The following is a 24,789-nucleotide window of genomic DNA, read 5'->3' on the forward strand; positions in this document are numbered from 1 at the left end:
GGGCAGCATTCAGTGGATTAGTAGGTAAAAAGGGAATAACGTTATCATCCCAGCTATTTCCTAGCTTCATTCCCTATAAGCCAGAGTTGATTTTCTGTCTCCATTTCTGGCGAGTTGACTGCCTTGAACAGCTCATATCACACATCAGCTTTTTGCTTCTTAGTTTTTGGTCTTCACCACTAGGCTGAGAAACAGTGGGCCAAGACCATCTCAGAATCACTTCAGTCTGAAAAAAGGAAGGGAAGGCATGATTGTATTGGGCCACGGTTGTAAGTAGCAGGATGCCAGCCTATCAATTTCAAATACCAAGTGATTTGACAGTAGGAATAATCAATAGTATTGAGTATCTTTGCATGACGGGGTGTAATATTCTAATAATAGAATTTTTTAGTTCTTTAATATCTCTAAGAATTTATAACCTCAAGATTTTACTGTGAGACATTGAGTAAATGGCAAGCCTGGAGGGAATGCCACATTGTCATCCTTCATAAATTTAATTGAAATGTTTAATGGAATCCCAGTGAAAACAGTAAGGATAACCAATAATCTTTTGAAAGAGGGCACCTGGGTGGCTCAGTCGGTGAAGCGTCTGCCTTCAGCTCAGGGCATGATCCCAGGGTCCTGGGATGGAGCCCCGCGTTGGGCTCTCTGCTCAGCATGGAGTCTCCTGCTCCCTCTGCCCCTGCTCTCTCACTCTCTCGCTGTCTCAGATAAATAATTAAAATCTTAAAAAATAAATCAATAAACTTTAGAAAGAATAATAATGGAGCATCGCACCACTAGAAATATTAAAACTTGTCTTAAAGCTAGAATAATTATAGCTAGGACATGATGAAAGAACAGAAAATAGGATAGCCAACAGACCATAATTTTGGACTCAGAAGCTGGCAGGTACAAGCTGTCCAGTGGCTTCATACTCCCACCTTGATCACAGTCCCTGGATGTGGGTGTCGTGGGAGAGGCATGATCTTGGTCCAGGCAGCTCTCTGACGCTGAGGCCATCTCTGAAGGGGCTGACACCCGAAAGCTGTTTGCTGATGATATTCTGGCAGCTAGGGCAACCAGAATTTCCTCGAAGGGGCATTTGAGTGTCTATGACTTGCAAGGTCCAAATTCGCTTGTTTCTGTGTCTTTATCCTACATGTACAGTGTATTGATTTTAACTTATTACAGCTGTCATCCCTCACACCTTTGTGGTGGGCAAGGATCAGTGTCCTCAAAAGTAACCTCTGCAAAGGCTTTGATCAAGTTCTTATTCTTCCCCAGCAGTGGGCTATGGCTGGGAGGTGTGGGCTGGTGGTCTTATGAAGAGCCTGGGTTTAGGGAGGTGGAGAAAGTGGAAATGAAGGTTGTATTATGTACATGTGGTACCCACTTTTGTTCCAGGTGTTTTAATACATCCTAAATTTAGAGGATGTCTGTTCATCTGCATTGGCTTCTGTTGGCAGGGTCAGATGGGGGACTGATGGGTTACGGGAAGGAGGAAGGTACCTAGATTTATTTCCCCAATTCCCTAAGGAAGTCAGCTCCTCCCACCTCAGCATTTTGAGACACTCCTCAAAATTCTCTCCTGATTACCTGGGCCCAGAGAGAGAAGAATGTCCTGTCTTATTCTTATGTTCATCCGGCACTTTTATCTCACATAACTACATGGTGGTAGTAGGGGCAGTTCATGGAATCCTTAAAGCCCATCCATGGGCTAGGTCAAGAGCATGCATATCTCATAATTCTGGGAAAACAAATGGGAGAGGAGTTGGCTGGACTCTGGGGAAATTTCCCCTGGCTCTATAAAAGGGACATATAACGGGATGTCCCATTTCTGCCATTGCACATTGCCGTCTGTATGGGATGCTTGCAAGGGCAGTGGCCCTCGTGAAACCAGGAGGGAGGGGAGCCAACCTAAGGGGGTAAGAGAGGAGGGAGGAAAGACCCTGGGTCCTTTGTGATATTGTTGAACAAATGAACAGAACAGACCCAAGCTCTTGTCTTCACAAAGTTTAATGCTGGTGGAGGCAGACAACAAACACACATGCATCATTAAGGCATATAGAATATTAGAGGACGGTTAGGTGCCATGGAATGAGATAAAGCGGGGGGTGGGCGCAGGGGGTGCTAGCGGAGGAGTGGTTGTGGGTCTTTAAAGGTAGTCAAGGAAGGCTTCCCTGAAGAGGTAACATTTGCTTAAAGACCCAACAGGCGCAGGAGATGCGGACGAGCGTTCTAGGCAGAGAGAACAGTAAGTGCAAAAGCCCTGAATGTGTTTGGGGAACATTCTAAGTTTAAGGAATTGCCCAGGGGACACCCAGGTGGCTCAGTCCGGAAGCGCTGGACTCTTGATCTTTGGCTCAGGTCGTGACCTCAGGGTTGGGCTCGAGCCCTGTGACTGGCTCTGCACTCAGTGTGGCACAGACTGTCCCCCTCCGTCTACTCCTCCCCGCCGCATCACGTGCACGCATGCTCGCTCTCTCTCGCTCTCTGTCATAAATAAGTAAAATCTTGAGAGAGAGAGAGAATTGCTCAGGGCCTGTATGGCTGGCACCAGGGCCACCCGGGGCAGGGAGGGGTGATGGGCCCGAGCAGCATCAGGCCACCGCTGCGGCCTGTGCTCGGCGGCCTGTGCTCTGTGGCCTGTGCTCGGCGGCCTCTGCTTAGTGGCCTCTGCTCTGCAGCCTGTGCTCGGCGGCCTCTGCTTGGTGGCCTGTGCTCGGAGGCCTGTGCTTGGCAGCCTCTGCTCTGCAGCCTCTGCTCTGCGGCCTGTGCTCGGCGGCCTCTGCTTGGTGGCCTCTGCTCTGCGGCCTGTGCTCGGAGGCCTGTGCTTGGCGGCCTCTGCTCTGCAGCCTCTGCTCAGTGGCCTGTGCTCAGTGGCCTGTGCTCAGCGGCCTGTGCTCGGCGGCCTGTGCTCTACGGGCTGGCACAGCCAGACCCGGGCCCTGGAGAAGCAGCCACAGTGGCGCCTGCGGCCACGGGGCCACCAGCCTGGGACATGGGGCCACCCACGGGTGAGGTCAAAACTGGATTTCTCCAGAAAGCCTGCGTCGGAAGCCATTTGGCTTACCCAACGTGAGCACGAAGAGAAGCTTACTTGAGCGTTCTTATTAAATAAGATGACATTCTTTCTCTAAGGGTCTCTGAATATTTTTAGCAGCCTGGCTGTAAGAGTCCACATTATAAGTACATTCCCCAAATCCGGTGAGATCTAAAAGAGTAAATTTGATTCTGGAATTGTGAGGTGCTTTTATTACTAGAGAGAATCTTCTTAAATGTCAGGATATAGCACTAGTATGGAAACACAGTTTGTTTTTCCCAAAACAAATAGATAAATTTATCTTATTTCATTCCTGAATGAAGTTTTACATTTACTAAAAGGTATCCTTCAGCCTTTTGCCATGCGCCTCCTTCCCTGGCGGGTCTGTGGCTCTAGGGGGGCAGTGTTCTGTACTTGGGGTGAAATCCTGGGAAGCATTTCTGAGAAGACCTGCTGGTGAGCTGCTGTGAGGGGACAGCTCTGTCTGTGGCCCCGTTACACGAGCACGTACAAGAACCCGTGCACTGCAAGAGCAAGCGTGCCCCTGACGCCGCCTGCGGTCTGGTCTGGGCCGCAGTCCCCTCCGCGTCCCTTCGTGGTTCCCGCGTCGGGCAGTGCTTCTTCCTGAGGGGCGCCTGCGTGCCTGGGCTGGGTGGGCACCTGCCTTGGGCTCAGGTGGTTCAGGCCACCATCCCAGGGCCCCCCCGGGGGGGGGGGCTGGCCTGGATCCCCGCCTCGGGCCCCCTGCTCCCTGGGGGCCTGCTTCGCCCTCTGCCCCTCCCCACTGCTCATGTGCGCTCGCTTTCTCAAATAAGTAAATAAAATCTTTAAAGAAAAAAGGCTTTTCAGGGAGACTAAGAGACAGATCTCTTGTGAACCAGCTCTTCAGCTGTAGGCAGAAGTCCTGTTAGATCAAGAACAGTAACGTCCTGTGTGGACTCACGTATGCCCTGTGATGAGCCAACATCTACTTCAATTGAAGAAAAAATTATTTTTTGGAAGCAGGATGTTTCAAGTAATTCTTTTGAACTCTCAGTAAAGTTCCAAAGAGTAAACCTTCTTAGCCACCTGCACTGCACTAAGTGAGGTGAGAGCAGGGTCGGTGGGGGAGAGAGGAGACTTAGCATTTATGAGGTGCCCCTGTATACCACCAGGTAGCACTTGGGCCTCAGTTCGTGGGTTGGCCAGCACTACTTGCATCTTCAGGAGAGGATGCTGAGGCTGGTGGGGGATATGTGACCCGCTCAAAGTCATTTAGCAAATAGGTATGAAAATAAAATTGATACCCACACCGGGGGACCTCACAGTCCTCGCCTTCTTCTCCACTGGCTCACGAGGGAGGGCACAAGTAAATGTTCTGCATTTCTTCCTCAGTGAGTCCCGCTTCTCCACAGTCCCATATCTCCACGCGTGATGTCCAGTAGCGCCGCGTGTGCTCAGTCGTTCTGAGCGAAGCAGAACACTGGGGTCTCTCTTCTGTCACTTTGTAGCTCTGCTTCTGTGTATTTTGTGTTTTGTTTTTTTTTTAATGTAGTGACGATTAACTATTACCCAAGCCCCTAAATTCCACAACGGTCATATGCATCTTATTTACATTTTAATAAGATGGACTTTTCTAACCACACTTTAAAACATTTTACAACATAAAGACTTCTACCTGAAATTATGGAATATCAATTTGCAATTAAAACACAAAACCAATGATATTTAAAGAGTATATAACATTATTATATGAATCATGTTTTATTATTTGTACCTAAGGGTCTAAAAAGGAGTCACTGATTTATAGAAGGAGAACTGATTAAGGAACAGGCAGGCAGCTCTGTAACAACATTGGAGTTTTTATTGCAGAATTATTGTGTTGACTCTGTATCATCTCTTAGGTGGTCTCATGATTGCTTAACATGATCCTAGTCTAAATTTCATATCAAATTGGGGCGGGGGAGGGTGAGAGCCTGAAAAGGAAATGTCATCAAATGCTTTAATCTTAATTGCCATGTTATAATTTTCCTTCTCTCTCCATTTGTGTTTTTTCCATAGGAGAAAAATTCAAGGTGGAAACAAGGACCGTTGCTGTTGACTTTGCATCAGAAGATATTTATGATAAAATTAAAACAAGCTTGGCAGGTCTTAAAATTGGTGTTTTAGGTTCGTATCTTTGCCACATTTATAGATTGCATCTTGCACTTTTTATTTAACTTTAACTGTACGTTTTCTTTTTGGATCTTAGGTATTCAGTCAGTAAAATGAGTAGGGAGAAGGAAATTATCTTGTTCATACAGTTGATTGTTAGTAACATTATATATATTTGGATCTTTGTGGTTTTAATTATATTTTAATGAATTTTTACAATTTTTGTTGTTTTCTCTGCTTTATTTTCTGTCATTCTATTTTGTTGGATGTACATACGTATGTATGTATTTATTCTTAAAGATTTAGTTATTTTAGAGAGAGAGAGCATGTGCATGTGCCCACATGAGCGGGGGTGGGGAGAGGCAGAGGGAGAGGGAGAGAATCTCAAGCAGGCTCTCCACAGAGCTCAGAGGAAGCCAAAGCAGGGCTCGATCCCAGGGCCCTGAGAGCATGACCTGAGCCGAAATCAAGAACCAGCTGTTGAACCAGTTGAGACACCCAGGTGCCCCTCTCTTGTGTGCATTTAGATACGGTTTTACCATAATAATTCCTTACAGTGGGTGATGGTGATCCATTTTGACAGTTGAGGAATAAAGGCTAAGGGCAGTATCTCTCAGCCTTCTGTTCTTTACCTAACCTTCCTCTCATCCAAGGAGCCTTTTTAGACATCATTTTCCCCTAATCTTCCCTCTGATTAAATTTTAACACCACAGGTCCATGGTATGTCTTATTCATGTGCTATCTGCAGCTCTCTTCTTCATCACACAAAGCGCAAGCTCATATCTGCCCAGCCCTGAACCAGCTTTTGTCCTGTTGGGAGTGAGATCACCCCCGCTGAGCACATGTGGCCGAGAGACTTGCCGAAGGCCGTGTGAAGACCGGGTGGTACAACTGGGATTCTGTGTGTTTCTCCCAAGTCTACTACTCCCTGTTGTTAATTCCTCAGCTACCTCGCTCTTACCAAAACCCAGTGCTTTTGTGGAGATAGGGCAAGTGTTGGACATTATGATGGTAAAGATTTACCAGATTTTAAGGGGAAAAGTGGGCTTTGGAAAGTTACCCACCATTTTTGAGTCCTTCCCAGAAAGAAACAGAGCATCTAATTGAGAAAAAAAAGTTTCTTGTTCACTAAATCTTTTTATCCCACTGGCTGAATTGGTATGAAGCTGATAATTGCAATCATTTTCCTTTGGGGGTTATCAAAGGAGGAAAAAATGAAGAGAAAATACATTTTAAAAAATGTTTCCTAACATTCTTTAATCAAGACCCCACCTCCCTTCCCCATACTATAAAAGATTGGTCTTTTATATGATTTCTGGGTAAGGCAATAAAAGAGTTAAACACATATAACCTGTGCCTTTCCTGCCCACACCCCTGCTCCCACTTCTGGGAGAGCCCGTGGCAAAAGGTGAATGGAGACACGGATCTGATTTTTGCCTCTGTGTCTACATGCTCTTCTCTAAATACATATATTGCCTGGACTCTTTTTTACAAATCCCTCTTCCTTAGCCTAGTTCTGGAATACCCAAAACACCACCACCATCTATAAAGTTCTTGACTCTTTTTTTAAAAAATATTTTTATTTATTTATGATAGTCACAGAGAGAGAGCGAGAGAGAGAGAGAGAGAGAGACAGGCAGAGACACAGGCAGAGGGAGAAGCAGGCTTCATGCACCGGGAGCCCGACGTGGGACTCGATCCCGGGTCTCCAGGATCGTGCCCTGGGCCAAAGGCAGGCACCAAACCGCTGCGCCACCCAGGGATCCCCAAGTTCGTGACTCTTTAACACGTCCTCATCAGTAGCAGCTGTAACTTTCTAGTTAGGCTAGACACTGCCATGGTCTGTCCTCACCCCTTTCAAACTAGTCGTGCATGCACAGGGGGATGAGGCTGGCTTAGGCACGAAAGTAGATTGAGGTTCCCTAATGAGGAGAGATTTATCCTGAATTTATATTCTGGGAGAATAATTTTCTTTCAGAAATAGTTCATGATTGTTTGAAGCTTTGCATAACTTTTAGCTGTTTTTCCCTGGGTATCTTGGAAACTATGGGTACTCTGGGACTATGACATTGAAAATGGAAAATGTCAAGCATCCTTTTCCCACAAGGCTGGAGGATTATAAAAGACATTCTTCAGCTGTTCTTTCCTGATCCAGCATCTAGAAAGTTTACAGTGTGAATTTAGGCACAATAGAAAGATCTGTTAAGGATGAGTGTGCAAGGCACATAGTGGCCAAGCACTTTTTCTCCACTTCTAGAATCCTAAGACTTCTGTCAACATATCAGCACTGCTTTTAGACATGAAGACGGATATTTTCCAGGCCTCCTGTGCTAATGGAACCATTGTTTTTGTAGTCTAGCTCTTTAGTAAATTGCAGCCTGTGAGTTAGCAGTTTGTACCTTCTTTTCTCATTCATTCATTCATCAGAGAGCAGGAGACACAGCAAAAAACAAGAAAGTTCCTGACCTCATGTAGGGTAATGTTCTAATAGGAAAGACAGGGCAGGGCAGGGTGTAATAAGAGTATAAAGGGAAGAGGGAGTTGACATAAAGGGAAGTAATGGTGACTTGGCCCAATCAATGGCATTGGAGCAAGGAGGATTCCAGAAATATTTAGGAAGTAAATGAAGCAGAACTTTGTAAGAGATTGCAAGTGGGATGAAAGAGAAGGGGGGAAGTCATGGATGACTTTCAGGTTTCTGGATTGAGAACCTGGTCAATGGGGCCGTTTACTAAAATGGGGACTTCCTGGAGGAATCTATTTTGAAATGAGGATCATTTAAGTTTGGGGTTCCTTTAGGATGTCCAAGTGGAATTGGTAAGTTGTTAGGTATATGGATCTAGGTTTTATTTATGTGTGATTTTTTTAAAAAACATAGGGATCTCTCACTCTTTTTTTTAGTTTATTTTAAAGTTTAGTAATTTCTATAGCCATTGTGGGGGCTCGAACTCACAACCCTGAGATCAAGTGTCACATACTCTACCAACTGAGCCAGCCAGGCCCCCCATATCTAAGTTAGCTGAGCTCTGAACAGGAGATAGAACTTGGAGATTAGTAGTAATCTCATTGAAGCATCAAGGCTGGAGATCGTGCAAGGAGAATATAGAGCGCATAAGAAGAAAGCTGAGGACAGAGCACTTTTAGTTCCCTTCTTTGTCATCAAAGGCTGCACGGAATATACAGTATGGAGGAGGGATAGTTTTTTGCACAAGTTCAGCACTGTCTGGTAGAAATGTAGAAATACAATGTGAGACACAGAAGGTAAATAACAACAGATAAAGTTAATTTTAATAATGTATTTTATTTTCACCCACTGTATCTAAAATATCACTTTAGCATGTAATCCATGTAAAAAAATTTTATCTTAATTTGCATGCTAGACATCCCAGAAGAAGCATGTAAAAAATTACTGAAATATTTTGCATTCTCTTTCTCATACTAAGTCTTCCAGTCTAGTGTGTGTGTTACTCGTACAGCGTATCTCAATTCAGAGTAGCCACATTTTAAGTGTTCGGCAGCCATCTGTGCCCAGTGAGGGACATCTTTACTCTAGTTCATATTGGCTGTCTCTCATCCTCAATTTGTGTGGGAGAGCCATAATTTCTATGTTTTTCTTATGCTTTAACATGGTTTCCAGCCAGGATCAGTTCTGCATTGTCTGGCGGTGTCCAGAGACATTTCTACTTTTCACTAATGGAGGGAGTATGTGGGACAAGTTCTGCTGGCCCCGAGGGGTAGAGGTCAGGGATGCTGTGAAACATCCTCCAGTGCCCAGGCCGGGCTCCCACAGCCAAGGGCCTGAGGTCTCCGCAGCCCTGAGGCTGGACACTCTGCTTTAGAGTTACACTGTCACTCTGCTGTGCTGACCGAGTACTGATCTCACACACTCCTGTATTGTAGATTTCCATTTGGTGACAAATTAATAATAAGAATAGTTGTAGCTGTTGTTTACATAATCCTTTCAAGCCTGTGGCGCCATTTCCACATGCATCCTCTTATTAGCTGGCTCTGTGCTTAGTTTTCTTCCTGTCCTACCACATCTGGCTCCTTAACCATGAACCATGAAGTGTTCATAATTCTTGACAGTTACTAGTAGATATACTTATGTTGCTTTGTGATTTTAATTTGTCAAGGTCTTTTTTTAAAGATTTTATTTACTTATTCATGAGAGACACAGAGAGAGGCAGAGGCACAGGCAGAGGGAGAAGCAGGCTCCCTGCAGGGAGCCCCAACGTGGGACTCAATTCCAGGACCTAGGGGTCATGACCTGAGCCACCCAGGTGTCCCAATTTGTTAAGGTTTTTGAGGGAACTATTAAAACTCCTTCAATATAAGCATAAAACACTTTTTTATGAGCTACATGTTTTCACCAGGTCATATTTCAACTCTAATCTTAGAGTTCCTTCTCTAGTGTGGATGTAACACTGTAGAACCTGTTTGGGGTGGGGATGAAAGTCTGATATCTTTTTCTTACGGTTCCCTGAGTATGTAGAGCTCCTTTTTCTTCCCTCTCCTCCCCACCCAGATCCCACATACCTCCATCTCTGCATCATCAGGAGGAAGTAGTCTTATTTGTGCTCCCTCCTGTGCTTAATGTCAGTCTCACCTTTCTAACATTTCCTAAAATAATAAACATGTAGATCAATTTTTAGTAAGACCTCGCAATCTATAGGAAGGCGAAGGATTTTTTTTCTACTGAGTATTAATAAACCAGTAATGATAAAATGAAAAATAAATCACCAAGCTGTACTCTGTGTTTGAATGGCATTAACCACCAAAGTATGTAGTCAGTGCTTAATAAAGAAAATTAGTATTGGCTCAATTACAAAGGAAAATGCTAAAGCCCTTTGGTCATGAAAGAAACATCAGATTTTCAGTAAGATAAGTGGGGAGAAAAGGGCCATGAATTGTCTGGATTTATACAGAAAGGTCACAGTAACTTGATAAGACTATAAATGCTTAAGGTGGAGAAGTTGGATTCTTAACTCTGTTATGTAAAGTAAGTAAGCATCTGCTGTCTTCTTTCTGGCAAATGCCAAGAAACACAGATTTGAGAAAACTTAAAAAACTTCAACTATTTAGAGAAAAATGACATCAATACTGCTTTGAATAAGCAAACAATCGGTTAACAAAATGCGATTGCTATAATGCTTTTACTTACTTGATTCCTCAGGAGAGATTCTCATGTATGCTCTAAATTGGTTTGGAGGACTTTGCACAATACATTGCAGGAGGCTTAGTTTACCAAGGCCAAAAGAGTAGCCTTGGATTTGAAGTATGCCACAAATAATACTTTCTTTCAAATTCCCCTACTATGACTTTTTTAACCTTTAAAAAGTGATGTTCTTTATTCTAGAAGAAAAATAAAAAGGTCCTCTTGGAAGAAAATAGTTATTTTATTTGTGATTCATTAAAAAAGCCAATCATTGCTTTATTCAAGCTCTTAATGCATCCTAGACCAAGAATTTCCCCATGCCAAATGCTGTCAAGGTCTTTCTCACCCGTACTATCATGCTTTGTGTAAGTTGCAAAATCAGGAGAATCATTTGGTACAGGCTGATGTGATGCTGTGCTCACTTAGTGTATTCAGGACTCTTGGTTACCTGTTGACTTTTTTCTATCTGTACGCAATGCCACAACTTCATTAAGAGGCATCATTTTTTTTAAAGATTTTATTTATTTATTTGAGAGAGAAAAAAAGCACAGTCGGGGGGCAGGGTGTAGAGAGAGAGGGATAAGCAGACTCCTTGCTGAGCAAGGAGTCCAACATGGGGCTCCATCCCATGCCTCTGGAATCATGACCTGAGCCAAAGGCAGATATTTAACTGAGCCACTCAGGTGCCCCAAGAGGCATCATTTTAATGGTATCATATTAACAATAGTAGAGACATAGCATAGATAATAAAATAGTATAGAGCCAACAATACTATAGATAATAAATGTCAATTAGTTACAAAAAATTATTGACTGCAAAAGCTGGAATAGAACTTACTATTCTTTCTTCCCATGCCCTTTGTAAGTGAATACTTGCTCCACTTATATATTTGATAGTTGTGGGTTTTTTTTTTAATTATATTCCTTACTTTCTCCTCAGCTAAATCCCAAAATATCTTTTTGTTACCCTTGCCCAATGCAACCTTATGGATTACAGGAAATACTTGGAAGGCATATGTGTTCCATTTTTCTCCCATAAAACCTACATTTTCCAGAATGTTCTAGGGTAGAGAATAGTTGAATGTTGAGAATATTTATCCTAAAATATGGTTTGAGCAGAGATGGATAGTAAGATAAGTCTACTCTATCTCTGTTTATACTTAAGTCCTTAAAGCTTAACAGAAGACCCAAGAGTATTATTGGCTAATCAGGGAAAGGGCCATTTAGCTGCCAATGGCAAACTCCCAGGTTATTTGGGTTGGAATCCAGAGATGGCTTCCTTACAGTTCATTCCCAACGTATCAAAGGAAGAAGAATAGGTGTAGACTGAAGAAAGAAAGAGCCAAGGGCCTGCAGGAACTGGGTTGAGGAAAACTCCTCTGGAATCGCTAGGAAGGAAGGAACTTGTTAGGAGTTGTGCCGCTTCCCAGTCCCAACTGATTCAGGAAGTTACAAGTCAAAGAGTCTTGCTTTCAGAGAGCTTAGAAATTTATAAAGCTACTTACTACCTTCTTGCTCTCCTCAGGAAGTTTACTAATTAGAAATTAGCTTGAAAGGGCACCTGGGTGGCTTGGTTAAACATCCGACTCTTGATTTCAGCTTAAGTCTTGACCTCAGGGTTTTGAGATCGAGGCCCAGAGCTTGCTTAAGATTCACTCTCTCTTCTCTCTGACCCCCCACCCCCCGGCTCTTGAACACATGCTTTCTCTCTCTTTCTCTCTCAAAAAAAAAAAAAAATTTACCTTTAAGACATTTTTAAAATGTCTCTGAAAGGGGTGCCGGGCTGGCTCAGTTGGTTAAGCACCTGCCGTCAGCTCAGGTCATGATCCTGGGGTCCTGGGATAGAGCCCATGTCAGGCTCTCTGCTCGGCAGGGAATCTGCTTGTCCCCTTCCCTCAGATGCCCCCGCCCCCCTGCTCATTCTCTCTCTCTCTCTCTCTCTCTCTCTCTCTCTCTCTCTCTCTCTCTCGGATAAAAAAAAAAAAATCTTTAAAAAAAAAGAGAAAAAGTCTCTGTAAGGGTCAGTGATATCTTCATTTACATCTTACTGAGATTAGTACATTCAGTTTATTACCAGTCTACTTCTTGCTGGGTCAGTCACGTGGAGGAAATGGCTATTATAATTAGTGAAAGACGTAGAAAAATCATTTTGAAATGGAAGAGACTTGAAGAGGAAACTATTAGTGGTAGGTTGGTCATCAGTGGGGTGCAGAGAAAGGGAGAAAGAATAGAAGGACAAAATAAAGTTAGTTGAGAGAGAACCAGAGATCAATTTTATGTGTTTAGAAATACCACCCACCTTTCCCTCTCTCCCCCTCCTACCTCTGTAGTTCTGGTATAAAATTGCTTAGACTCAAGAAGGGGCAGAGGCTGTTAGCTGAGGTCTACAGAAAAAGGCTTGCAGGAGTGTGATGGGATGACAGTTTGCAGAGGCAGTGGAGCTTCCCTATTATACCAGGATAGGATTTTTTGTGCCTTCTAGGAGTTTAAGACACTTCTAAAATTTCCCTTTTGTAACACAATCAAATTTTGTCCCTAACCACCCAGAGTTAGTGTGGGGTCCGCAAGCTCAAGGGCACAGTGCCAAACAAAACTGACCCTACTTCAGACACCTACTGCAAGTTCGGCAGTCCCCAGGCCACCTGCACTTCTGACCAGCTGGCTACAAATTTGGGGGTTCCCATGATCCCTTCAGTTTGATTTGCCAGAACACCTAGGACTTAGGAAAGCACTATACTCACAATTACAGTTTTATTATGAAAGATAGGAATTAACACTAGCCAAATAAAGAGACACATAGGGTGAGCTCTGAGAGTGTTCTGAACTCTGTGCCTCAGTGTAGAGTCAGGGTGCAATACCTTCCCTGCACATTGATGGTCACCAACCAGGAAGCTCAGTGCCCAGAGTTTTTAATTGGGGTTTCATTATGTAGGCATTATGTAGGTAATCATTGGCTCTTAGATTGAACTTAGTTTCCAGTTTCCCGCTCCCTTTTCACAGGTTGGGCTGGCTCAAAGCCCTAACCTTCTAGTCACACCCTTGGTCTTTTTGGTGACCAAGTCCCATCCTGTTTCATCTCGTTAGCATAAACTCAGGCATGATCCAGAGGCCCACCATGAATAACAAAGAAACTCCTGTCACCCTGGAAATGGCAAGAGTTGAGAACCTGTACCCCGGGAATCCAGAACAAAGACCAGGCCAATACTTCATCACAGGACACCTTTCCTTTCCTATTTGTTGGTTGATTCATGTACCAGTTCATTCAACAAGTAAAATTCCAGAGATACAGCAATAAATAAAGCTGATACTATTTCTGCCATCTTGGATGACATCTACTAAAGAAAATTTGGGAATGTGTTACATGTGATGAAAAGATTGTGTTATTGAGAAAGTGGAGAGTGTCAGAGATGGTCTCTGAGAAGTAACATTTAAGTTGAGACCTAAAGACTGATCAACCCTGGGAGAAGAGATACAGGAAGGATTTCCAGGTAGAAGAAAAACCCAGAAGTGAATGCACTTGGCAGGTTGGAGGAACTGATGGAAGAAGACCTGTAAATCTAGAGCACGGACCACAAAGGGGACCGTGGCCAGAGTCAGGAGACTAAGCAGGGCCAGATCACGAAAGGCTTAGAAAACCTTGTTTAATAGGTTTGGGCTTAATGGAAGGACAACGCAGACATTGTGGAGTTTAAGCAGTAAATTGACATCCTATTAGAATTTTAGAGAGATTAGTCTGACTTTGAGTGGAAGAGGGCGAGAATTAATCAATTCTCAATCAGTAATCAGTAATCTCAATCAATCAGTAAGCTTCTTTTAAGCAATGACACAAGATGATGGTGGCTACATTAGGATGCGGGCAATGGGAATGGTTAGAAGTAGATTGACTACAGAGATGTGCAGGAAATAGAAACAGGACCAACATCTGTTGATGAGGGTCCTCATCGAAGATTTTGTCTGATAGAAGGAATGATCGATAACAGTAGCGGTTGTTTGGTTTTTCTGATCATTATTGCCAACATCCTCAAGTGCTTTTATATGTCAGACACCATGCTAACGGATCTCCTGCAGTCCTCAACAATACTGTAAATATAAGGTAGGCGTTACTGGGTTTGTGCCCATTTTATGGACAAGACCTAAGGAGGTTAAATACATTTTCCAGAATTATACAAGTAGTAATTAACAACTTACAGGTTCTGACTTGAACAACTGTGTGCTCTTTGCCAAAGACAAGAAACCCTGGATCAGGAGCAAATTCTGTAAAGAAAAAGATAGTTTCACTTTGGGATAATGTTAAACTTGAGAGAGCTGTGAGAAATCCAAGTAGACCTTTGGATCTCTGGCATCTGTGCCCTCCTTCATCTTGAATGAGACCGGAGCCTAGTGTCGCCAGTCATGGCAAGTGGAATAGATATGTGGATTTTTTTTTTTTTTTAAGACTGGGAGACTCACCAGGAACATTATCAAACTAAGTGTAGCGCCTTATAGTTCCATTAGATGTGTTGGATGAAATTGGATTTCTAAAGTGAGAATAAGACTTAGAATTCAAATGTATCTCCTTTCACTCGAAAACCACTAATAGAATTAATTAAAGCAGAACCTTTAACTTAAAACTGGGTAATTAGCTGTGATCTCAGAAATGTAAATAGAACCATAATTCAAGAAATTGATGAATGTTCCTCCCATTCGCTAAGATTTAACTACCAACTTCATGTCATCCGTCTTTCCTCCTCTCTCCTGAGTTTACGGATGGAAGATCTTAGCTCGTTTTGTAGTGAGGATCACATAGCAATTTATAACTAAACAGTGGAAACGAAATGTTCCGTTGTGTTGCTTCTGACTCAGTCTTAACTTTTCAATTTCTGATTAAAGGCGCTGCAAATTTAAAGCCTTGTAAACTCTCTTTTATTTAGAAATTGCTACTCACAAGTGTATGAAAACTGTAAAGTTTGCAAAATGTTTTACATGGTGTTCCAAATATCATCTGTCAGAGTATGAACATGTGCTAGCTACAGCAATATGTTAAGTAAGGCAAAGAAGGAATTTTCTTTGCCTCACTCTGCAAACTCTCCATAGACTGTCAGACTAGATCCACTTGAAAGAGAGGAGAGAGGAACAACTGGGATGCCCTTAATCAGCATGAGCAGTTATGTCCAGAGCAATCTTTCCGTCTCTCCCCTGTACCGCTGCTCACACCTGATGAAAGCAGGGACCTTGCCCATCCTGCTGCATCCTGACACCTGGAATAGTGTCGGGTACAGAGCAGTTCCATGACTACCTGTTAAATAAATGACCACACAAAAATAACAACATTTATTCCTCCACTTACTCTCACACTGATGTGTTCTGGACCTTGACGTGAAGTTTGATACTTACCATCTCATTTTCTTAAGTTATTAGCCCTATTTTATATAGAAGGACATTGAGAAAACCAAGGCTCATGGTGGTGAAATCACTTGCCTCTTGTAGGAGCTGGCGGTAGGAGACCCTGCGCTGAAACTCGGGCCTGTTATGGAGCCTGAGATCCAGACCTTGTTAATTCAAAAGCTTAAGACACAACAGGTTTCCCCCTACTTTTAGCATATACACTATTACTGACGTCTACATTTTAAAAATTCTGTTTGTTTTGAAATATAACGAAGTGGCAGCATTTTTTCCTAATCCATTTTATTAATGAACTGTAATAGGTTTTCCATTTCTCTAGACTTGAATTTGAGTGCTTGAACTGGGTTTGTATGTATCACTACAAATGTGGTGTGTATGGGACTGAAATTACCTAAGCATTTGTACTTTGATATGATGAGTGAGAAATCGGGAATACTTTACATTACCTGACATATTTTGGGAAGCCCAACCATTAATGATGGACTTTTATACCACCTTAATTTCTTAAGCCTAATTAATCTAGAAAAAGTAGGTTGAAGGTGTTCTGTGTGTGGTTACCTGTATCTGTCATCTTTGCATCTGTTCAAGTGGATTTTTATTTTCTAGTAATTTATTGTTTGCTTCTCCCTCAGGCCCAACCCAGACACCAAATACCTGATTTTCTAATGACAGCATTATCTCAGCAGCTGGTTTTGGTAAAGGATTCGAAGTCTAGTAATGTCAAAAAAACAGCAGCAAATGAATTTAGAAGAAACCGAAATCTTGTGTATGTTCTTTTTTAAGAAGGAGGTGTGGAAATTATTTTTAGCAGTAGTATGATAGAGGATATTTATGTAACATCTCAGAATTACTCTGGATTTTGAGGCTTTAGAATACCGTACATCATCGGTATTGGTGTTTTCGAGAAAGTCCGGCCCGGGGGGCGTGGAGGGCACAGCTGAGCATAGTACGCTGACAGTTCTTCCCAGCGAGGGTCCCCTCTGGTAGGATTGCTCCTTTGGCCTCCATCTCCCCTTCTCTTTCCACTTAACTTGTCCTTGTTCTTGGTCTCTCGCGACCTCTGCTCTCTGTTTGCTTCATCTCTTCTGTTGAACTCCTCTTATCTTAGAACTCCAATGAGAAACTGATGGGAAGATTTTATATCTGTTCGTGATCCTCTGATGATTGTTGGAGTCCTGGTTGGAATTCTGAGATTACACGGACATCCTTTGTTTTCAGAAAGGCTCAGTGTCTTTCACATGAGTGAAAGGTTTTTGTGGGTCACTGAATAAAAAATTTTAAATCTGTCTCTGGTGTCTTACTTGAAGAATTAAAAAAAGAAAAAGAAATAGCTCTCACTACTAGACCACAGATACTTAATGCCAATTTAAATGGCTACCGTTTAGAAGGGATTTCCAATGATCTGAATAATGTTGGAACAACTTGTGACATTATTTGGTTTGGTAAATTCCATAATGAATCCTGTAATATATAAAGATGGCATTGCATGCACCCATTCTTAATGAGATTACATTATAATGGAAATATTTCCTTCCTTCACTCCTACCCAACGCCTGTTTTCTTCCTTTTCCAATTCCCTGAAAGCTTTCTGTCTGCCGTTTGGTTATTGCTGCCACCTCATGTCTCAAAATAAAATTGCAGTGGGATTGCCTTTTTCCAAGATCTGCACTAGTGTACAATTTATGGAAATAGCTGTTTAGGAGCAACAGTTGTTTTTCTCTGCACTCTGAAGTGATGACCAAGCGTGGAGAGATTCTGGGTGGTGTCTGTCTCGCAAACAAAATGTGCAGCTGACAAAACAGGAAGGGATTTAAGAGTCCTAAGCCCGAGCATTGACAAACTGCCGGTGTGACCTTGGCATGTACCTCCCCCTCTTCAAACTGGGCTTCATGCTTTGAAAGATCTATTCTAGCTTTAACATTTTTTTTTTAAATTCTGTGTGTTGTTTTGTTACAACAACATGGCCCTTCTCTGTGATTCTCTTCATTTCTTTGAGCTGAAGTTCTCAGTGTTGAACCTGTTTTCCTTTAGAACTATGTTAAATAGATGTCCTCATTTCACTGCGCAAGTAGGTAGTTTTGACAGCTCTCCTTTGCTTTGTTAGAAACGGATCTGAAGGGGCTCCTGGTGGCTCAGTGGTTGAGCGGCTGCCTTTGGCCCGGGGTGTGACCCCGGGGTCCCGGGATCGAGTCCCGAATCGAGCTCCCCTCGGGGAGCCTGCTTCTCCCTCTGCCTGTGTCTCTCTCTCTCCGTGTCTGTCATGAATAAATAAATAAAATTTTTTTAAAAAAGAAAGAAACAGATCTGAAGATTGTCTGCTGTTAGTGCCACCTTCATCAGAGTGGCATTTCCCTGCCTTGCTTAGTTTTTTGTGGGCTTCCTTAGCCCAACTTTGTACTTGGAGTACATGTTAAGATTTACAAAGTCAAGTGTGTTATCTCTAGAGTTCCCAGATTTAAAAAACAAACAAACAAAAAAAAAAAAACCCAGCCCAAATCCAGATTTTAAAAGATTTATAATTATACTCTTCAGTTTTCTTTGGCATTTTGAAATAGAGCACTAATATTTCCATTGGCTAGAAAGAAATCTGAAGGCAGAAAATTTTCTAGATCCAGGAGAGGGAAGGCAGATGGGGTTGGCTATATGTGTTGGAATTTTTCTTTGATCCGGAAGAATATTACAATTTGGCCAAACCTTTCTTTGAGGATTCTGTTATTTTAAAGTGACTTTGTAACAAAGATTTTGTTTATTTGTAGCATTTTAGCAGATGCGTTAGTTGTTCTTTCTTGTGGTCAGGCTGTGAGCTAGTCCTTCATAATTCTGTTGGTGGGTGAGGCAAAGGCAAGGGAACATACTGCCTCACGTTTAACTAGTTTAGCCTCAATTGTTGAAAGGTCTTTTATAGACTCCATTCCTCGAGCCTCTCTTGGGCAGAGAACCTGTTGAATAAATTAAAAATGGGTTTGGGCCTGCAGTTATCAATTAGGTTTAGATATAGTCCCTGTTCAAAGGGGCATGAATCATAATTAAGTACAGTTTGCTTTGCCACTGTCCTTTGTTTTCAGATTTTCAGATAAGTTTCAGTGATGTTGTTCAATCCGTCATGACCAAATTGTGCGAGTAACATCTTGAGACTCACGGCCTCAAGTGACTGGCTTACTGCTAAATATAACCCTTATTGATTTATTTCAAACTACTAATTTTGATAGTCTATTGAAAAAGTAACTGTTACTACTGTCAAGTTTATTTGGCACAATTCCTTCTAAGTTTTAGCAGTCTGATAATTTCATCATGTTTTTTTGCTACTGAAACCTTTCTTTTCTAATTCTTTAGTTTTACTAAAAATTGCTACCGGATTTCTGTTTATTATCCAATTATTACTGATTTTTCCCCCCAAACTGAATACTGGATGAAGGCATATGGTGGCTTTAATGGTGGTGGCAAAGAGCCGAGCCTCCGAAGTCACATCTCCAGAGTCGGAGTCCCAGCCTTACTTTGCTCTGTGACCTTTGGCAAGTTATTTAACTGCTATGAACTTTGGTTTCCTACTATGTAGAAGGGAGATTATAATAGGAACTACCTAATAGGATTGTTATAGTGAGTAAATGTAGATAGAGAAGATTATCCAGTTCAACACTAGTTAAAATAAATTCCAAGATAGTTTATGTATTTTTTCGATTCCTGCAAATGTTCCTTATTTGGAGTTTGTCTTTCCAAAGCTAGGGAAAATCATATCTGAGTGTTAATCCTATATCTAGTTGTATATAAATTTTTTTCTTGACTTCTCTATTGTGTTGTAGTTCCAACCTTAGGTGAGGTGACTGAGGAGAGAAGGTACAGGAGGACCAGAACGTGATCCTTGAGGGCTCATGATGTGGTCAGGATGGATGGTTCACTGGAGACGTGTAGCCTGGCCCACTCTCTTGGCCTCCACAAGGAAGCCTTCTCTCACTTCCTGGACGAGGTCAGACTACAGGAATAGGCTCCCCTGGCACTGTCCTTTATAATGAAATAATTGTTTCTTTTTGTTCAGTGCCTTTCTCTTGCTGCAATACAGTACGTTCCATGATGCCAGAAACCGTCTTTTCCTTCCTGGTGTTTCTAGTTCCTAGTGCATGTGAATGGCAAACAAACACAGGTGTATGGCAAATATTTGTTGAATGATTAAACAAACCCTCACATTAGAGATGAAGAAACCGAGATGCATCTCATATGTGACTTATCCCAAGTCACATGCTTTCCCCTTCTAGTAGAGCTCTGGTTTCCAGTCCCCCACACCGCAGTGCTCTTCGCTCTTTCTCCCACATTATGAAAATGTAAGTCTAGAGAGGAGATAGACAATATGTACAAGTAGCTATTGCAGAGGCAGAGTACACCCACTCCAGGGGGCCAGGGAAATGGAAGCGAATAAAAAGTCCCTTCATCAAGGGTTGGATGGTAGGTACAGGAAGGGTTTAATGACGGATAAAACGGTTGAACTATATACTTACACTGATAGATTTTTGGATGCAAGAGTGTGGGAAAAATCACACCAGCCGTCGACAGAATTTAGTTATTGTATGTGTCATTTTAGTCTTGATATTATTAATGTCATTATTTCAAGAAATCTGTGTAATAGAGTATACGTCAACCAGCTAACAATCTTGTCTTATTTCAGTGAACAATGTGGGAATGTCATATGAGTATCCCGAATACTTTTTGGATGTTCCTGACTTGGACAATGTAAGTCTTTCTTTGCATAGTATGGTAACAAAAAGAATGCATGTGAATATTGGCGAGGCAGTATGGTATACTGGTTCACAGTGTGAACACTGGAGTCTGCCTGCCCGAGGTTCACACTCTGGCTCTTGGGCTCATCTGACTCATCCCTGAGTTACTGGAGATGATCCCAACCACGCTTAGTGTCCATTCCCATGTCCATAAAATAGGCAACTTCATAGGGATGTTAGAAGGATTGAATGAGAAAATGTAACCTCATTAGTATAGTGCCAGGTTCAATAAGAACTCATTGTATTATTTTTATTTCTATTTTTATTATATCAAAATAGCTCTGTTTTAAGTATCAGGATTCTAAACATCAATTTAGAAATCATAAATATGTTAATATATAGCAATATGGTTGATTCAAGTAAACCTACCAAAATGAAAGCTGTTTTCTTGCAGCATGCATCATTCTTTAATAAAAATTAGAAAAGCATATCATTGGGGATCCCTGGGTGGCGCAGCGGTTTGGCGCCTGCCTTTGGCCCAGGGCGCGATCCTGGAGACCCGGGATCGATTCCCACGTCGGGCTCCCGGTGCATGGAGCCTGCTTCTCCCTCTGCCTGTGTCTCTGCCTCTCTTTCTCTCTCTGTGACTATCATAAATAAATAAAAATTAAAAAAAAAAAGAAAAGAAAAGCATATCATTGAAGAAATACGTGAATTTTAAAAAATTGTTGAGGATCTCAGATTCAATAATTTCTCCTTTTGATATTAGCAGAAAGAAAATAGCATATTTATTTTAGATTTAGTGTCTTTTGCTTCCAGAATTTCCTTACTACATCTACCTTAAACTTTGCATATTAGCATGAATTGCTGCTTTTGGTAGAAAAGTACTATAAGACTGAGAGTAAAATAAAATCTGCCTCTCTACCCTGATTCCTGTCATTTTCCAGTATTTGTCTCTACGTGGGGAAATACTCTGTGGTTTGCTAGATCACTTACATATATATCTAATATGGTTCCTTCCATGATCATATGTATATAAAATTATCAATATTTTCTTTTGCAGACCATCAAGAAACTGATTAATATTAATGTTCTTTCTGTTTGTAAGGTAAGCAGCTTCTTTATAAATACGTCATCCTTTTTTGGTTCGTTCTATTTAAAAATCACATGATCACTTTGTTCTCTTCAGTCAAACTCCTGTTTTCCACGTAAGTATGTATTCCAGATGAAGGCCGTCTGTTTCCTTATGTCTTCAGGAAGTAGAAAGAGCTGAAGATCAAAAAAATGTATAATTTTGCTTTTTAACAACCGGACAGGGATGCCTGGGTGGCTCAGTGGTTGAGCGTCTGCCTTCGGCTCAGGGCTTTACTCTGGGGTCCTGGGATCAAGTCCCCACATCGGGCTCCCTGCAGGGAGTCTGCTTCTCTCTCTCCCTGTGTCTCTGCCTCTCTGTGTCTCTCATGAATAAATACATAAAATGTTTAAACAACAACAACCACCAAACATATGCAAACAGTGTAGTAGGCCCTGGGACCTCACAAACTAGCTTAGACTGAGGATTGATTTTTACAGAGTTTTCATCTACACACAGTTCTTCACTGATAAATTATTTCCATTTTGTATCCCCTGTGACCATGTAAATGGATGAGTTAAATGTTGGGGTAAAGCATTGTGTGGTAGTGTGGGGCTGTAATGCAAGAGTGACTGTTATTAGGCACACATGGTTTCTAGTTGGTGGGCATGCTACTTGTATGTGCTGCCCAAAGACACCACAGCTAATCATGTGCTAACAGGAAGAATAGGTAGCAAATATGAGCCTCTGAGCACACTTTGTGTGTTAGCAGTCACTAAAAGTAAGGTACCGTACCTTGATTATACATCCTCGCCTAGCAGAGAGTAGTGCCTGAGGCAGAAGCTCCATAGGCAATCCTTCACATTTGAACATACAGCAGTCCCCCTTGTCCCCAGGACATATGTTCTGAGACTTCCAGTGGATGCCTGAGACTGCAGCTACTCCCAGACCCTATACATACATACTTTCCTGTACGGACATACCCATGATAGACTTTAATTTATAAATAAGACTCAGTAAGAGATTAACAATAATAATAAAATGGAACGACTGTAACAATATACTGTAATAAAATTTATGTGAATGTGGTCTCTCTCTCTCAAAATATCTGATGGTACTGTACGCACCGTTCTTGTGATGATGTGAGATGGTAAAATGCCTACGCGATGAGATGAAGTGAGAGGAAGGACGTAGGCGCTGTGACCTGGTGTTAGGCTGCTACTGACCTTCTGACGGTGTAGGTCAGAGGAGGATCATCTGCTTCCAGACTGCAGTTGACCCGGGTTGACTGTGGGTAACTTGAAACCTTGGGAAGATAAGGAGGAGCTATTATGGGGCCCCTGGGTGGCCCAGTGGTTGAGTGGCTACCTTCAGCTCAGGGCGTGACCCCAGGGTCCCAGGATCAAGTCCCACATCGGGCTCCTGGCAAGGAACCTGCTTCTCCCTCTGCCTGTGTCTCTGCCCCTGTCTTTGTATCTCTCATGAATAAATAAATAAAATCTTAAAACAGAAAAAAAAAACAAAAAAAAGAGGAGGAGCCATTGTACTGACAAAAGCCAAATCCATTTTCTTACATACTCAATTTAAGGAAGTAAAAAATACCTCAAAACTATTAGAATTAACCAGATAAATACAAATAAGAACTTAATTACTAATTTTCACTTTATGGCACAGACTTGATCTTTTTCACTATTGGGAATATTCAAAGAAAAATTCTCTTTATGTCTTCATGTCCTGAGAAATCGTATCTGTTACCTGCTTTGATTTCAAGTGCAAGGACCCTAAAATCTCATGGCTTGTCCAACTTTTCATGTAGGCTGTGCCCATCTCCTTAGGTAATGTAATATATATGTTGCTTTTCGAGTGCTTAGGTAATTCAGTTTTGTTTTGTTTTGTTTTTTTAAGATTTTATTTATTTATTAGAGACAGAGAAAGAGAGAGGCAGAGGGAGAAGCAGGCTCCATGCAGGGAGCCTGACGTGGGACTTGATCCCGGTCTCCAGGATCACTCCCCAGGCCGAAGGCAGGCGCTAAACCGCTGAGACACCCAAGCTGCCCGGTAATTCAGTTTTTATGTGATCTTATACAATTTTAGCAATATGTGGGTTCACATAAACCAGCTACCAAAACGAAAGCTTCACCGTTGCTGTATGCATACCATGTAACATTTGGTAGCTTGCTACTTAAAGGCACTTCATCCGAATTATATTGTAATATGACAGTTTTATAAAAGAAATAATTACTATGTCTTTTCCACTGTTGTTTTTAACCAGCGTTTTTTCCTACATAAGATTCGGTTTAAGTAAGATAAACTACTAACAAGTGGATCTTTGAGTAGATTTGGAGCAAGACCCAACACACACAAAATGGATGCTTTTAAAACATGGTCGATATGAATAGATCTGTATAGGCTTTTTTTTCTTTAAGGTTTTTTTTATTTATTTGAGAAAGAGTGCTTGTGTGCATGCGTGCAAGAGAGAGAGAGTGTGAGCAGCGGGGAGGGGCCGAGGAGAGGGAGAAGCAGACTCCCCCTGAGCACAGAGCCCAGGACTCGATCATGACCTGAGCCTAAGACAGTCTCTTGCCCAGCTGAGCCACCCGGGTGCCGTCTGTAAGTTTGGAAGGTATTTCCCTTGGCACACCTGTATAAATGTTAACATTCTTCAATAAACTGTGTGAGGTTTCGAGAGATAATTATATAACTCTACAATTTACTAGTTGTATGACCTTGAACAAATTACCTGCCCTCTGTGCTTCAGTTTTTCATCTGTAAATTAAGGGTGTTAATCTCTTTACCTCATAGAGTCGTTTTGGGAATTGAACAAGGTCATATGTGCAAATCTCTTAGAAGAGTACGCAAATCATCGTAAGGCCCCTAAAGAATGTCACTAAATGTTACTTCAGATTTGTAGTAAATATGTGCAACCATGAGTTTATTTTTTAGCAAGCAAAGTGTTTTGTTCAAAATTAACATTCTGGTCTATGATTTGTGGTTTTGTCTTTTGAAATGACTGATGTGTTCTATTGTTTTGATTATCTTTTCTGGAACATCTGGCCAAATGCCTAAAAATAATGAGTGTTAAAACTATGTACATGTATTTCTTAATATATTTTAATGAGTTAATGATGAAAAATATGTTTAAGTGTTTAAATTCGATTTTACAGCGGTGTTAATTCTGATCATTGTAACTCCTCTGTCAGATGCGTGCAAAGTCTTTACTCTAGATACATTAGTATTTTCTCCTGCAATGTCCTGCTTTTATCAGTGTACTTAAATGTTTGTGTACCTTTATAATATAAAACCCTGGCCACCTC

The 24,789-nt window shown here is 41.8% G+C and overlaps 1 protein-coding gene across 1 annotated transcript in view; it reads left to right on the forward strand.

Moving 5' to 3' along the window:
- Positions 1–24,789, forward strand: part of HSD17B12 (hydroxysteroid 17-beta dehydrogenase 12) — a 157,810-nt gene that overhangs the window by 98,943 nt on the left and 34,078 nt on the right. Inside the window, exons 4-6 of the mRNA XM_025991537.2 lie at positions 5,066–5,173; positions 20,352–20,416; positions 21,467–21,511. Of these exons, the coding sequence (XP_025847322.1) occupies positions 5,066–5,173; positions 20,352–20,416; positions 21,467–21,511 (218 nt within the window). The remainder of the gene's footprint in view (positions 1–5,065; positions 5,174–20,351; positions 20,417–21,466; positions 21,512–24,789) is intronic.

Source organism: Vulpes vulpes, chromosome 5, assembly GCF_048418805.1.
Source record: "Vulpes vulpes isolate BD-2025 chromosome 5, VulVul3, whole genome shotgun sequence".
NCBI lineage: Eukaryota > Metazoa > Chordata > Mammalia > Carnivora > Canidae > Vulpes > Vulpes vulpes.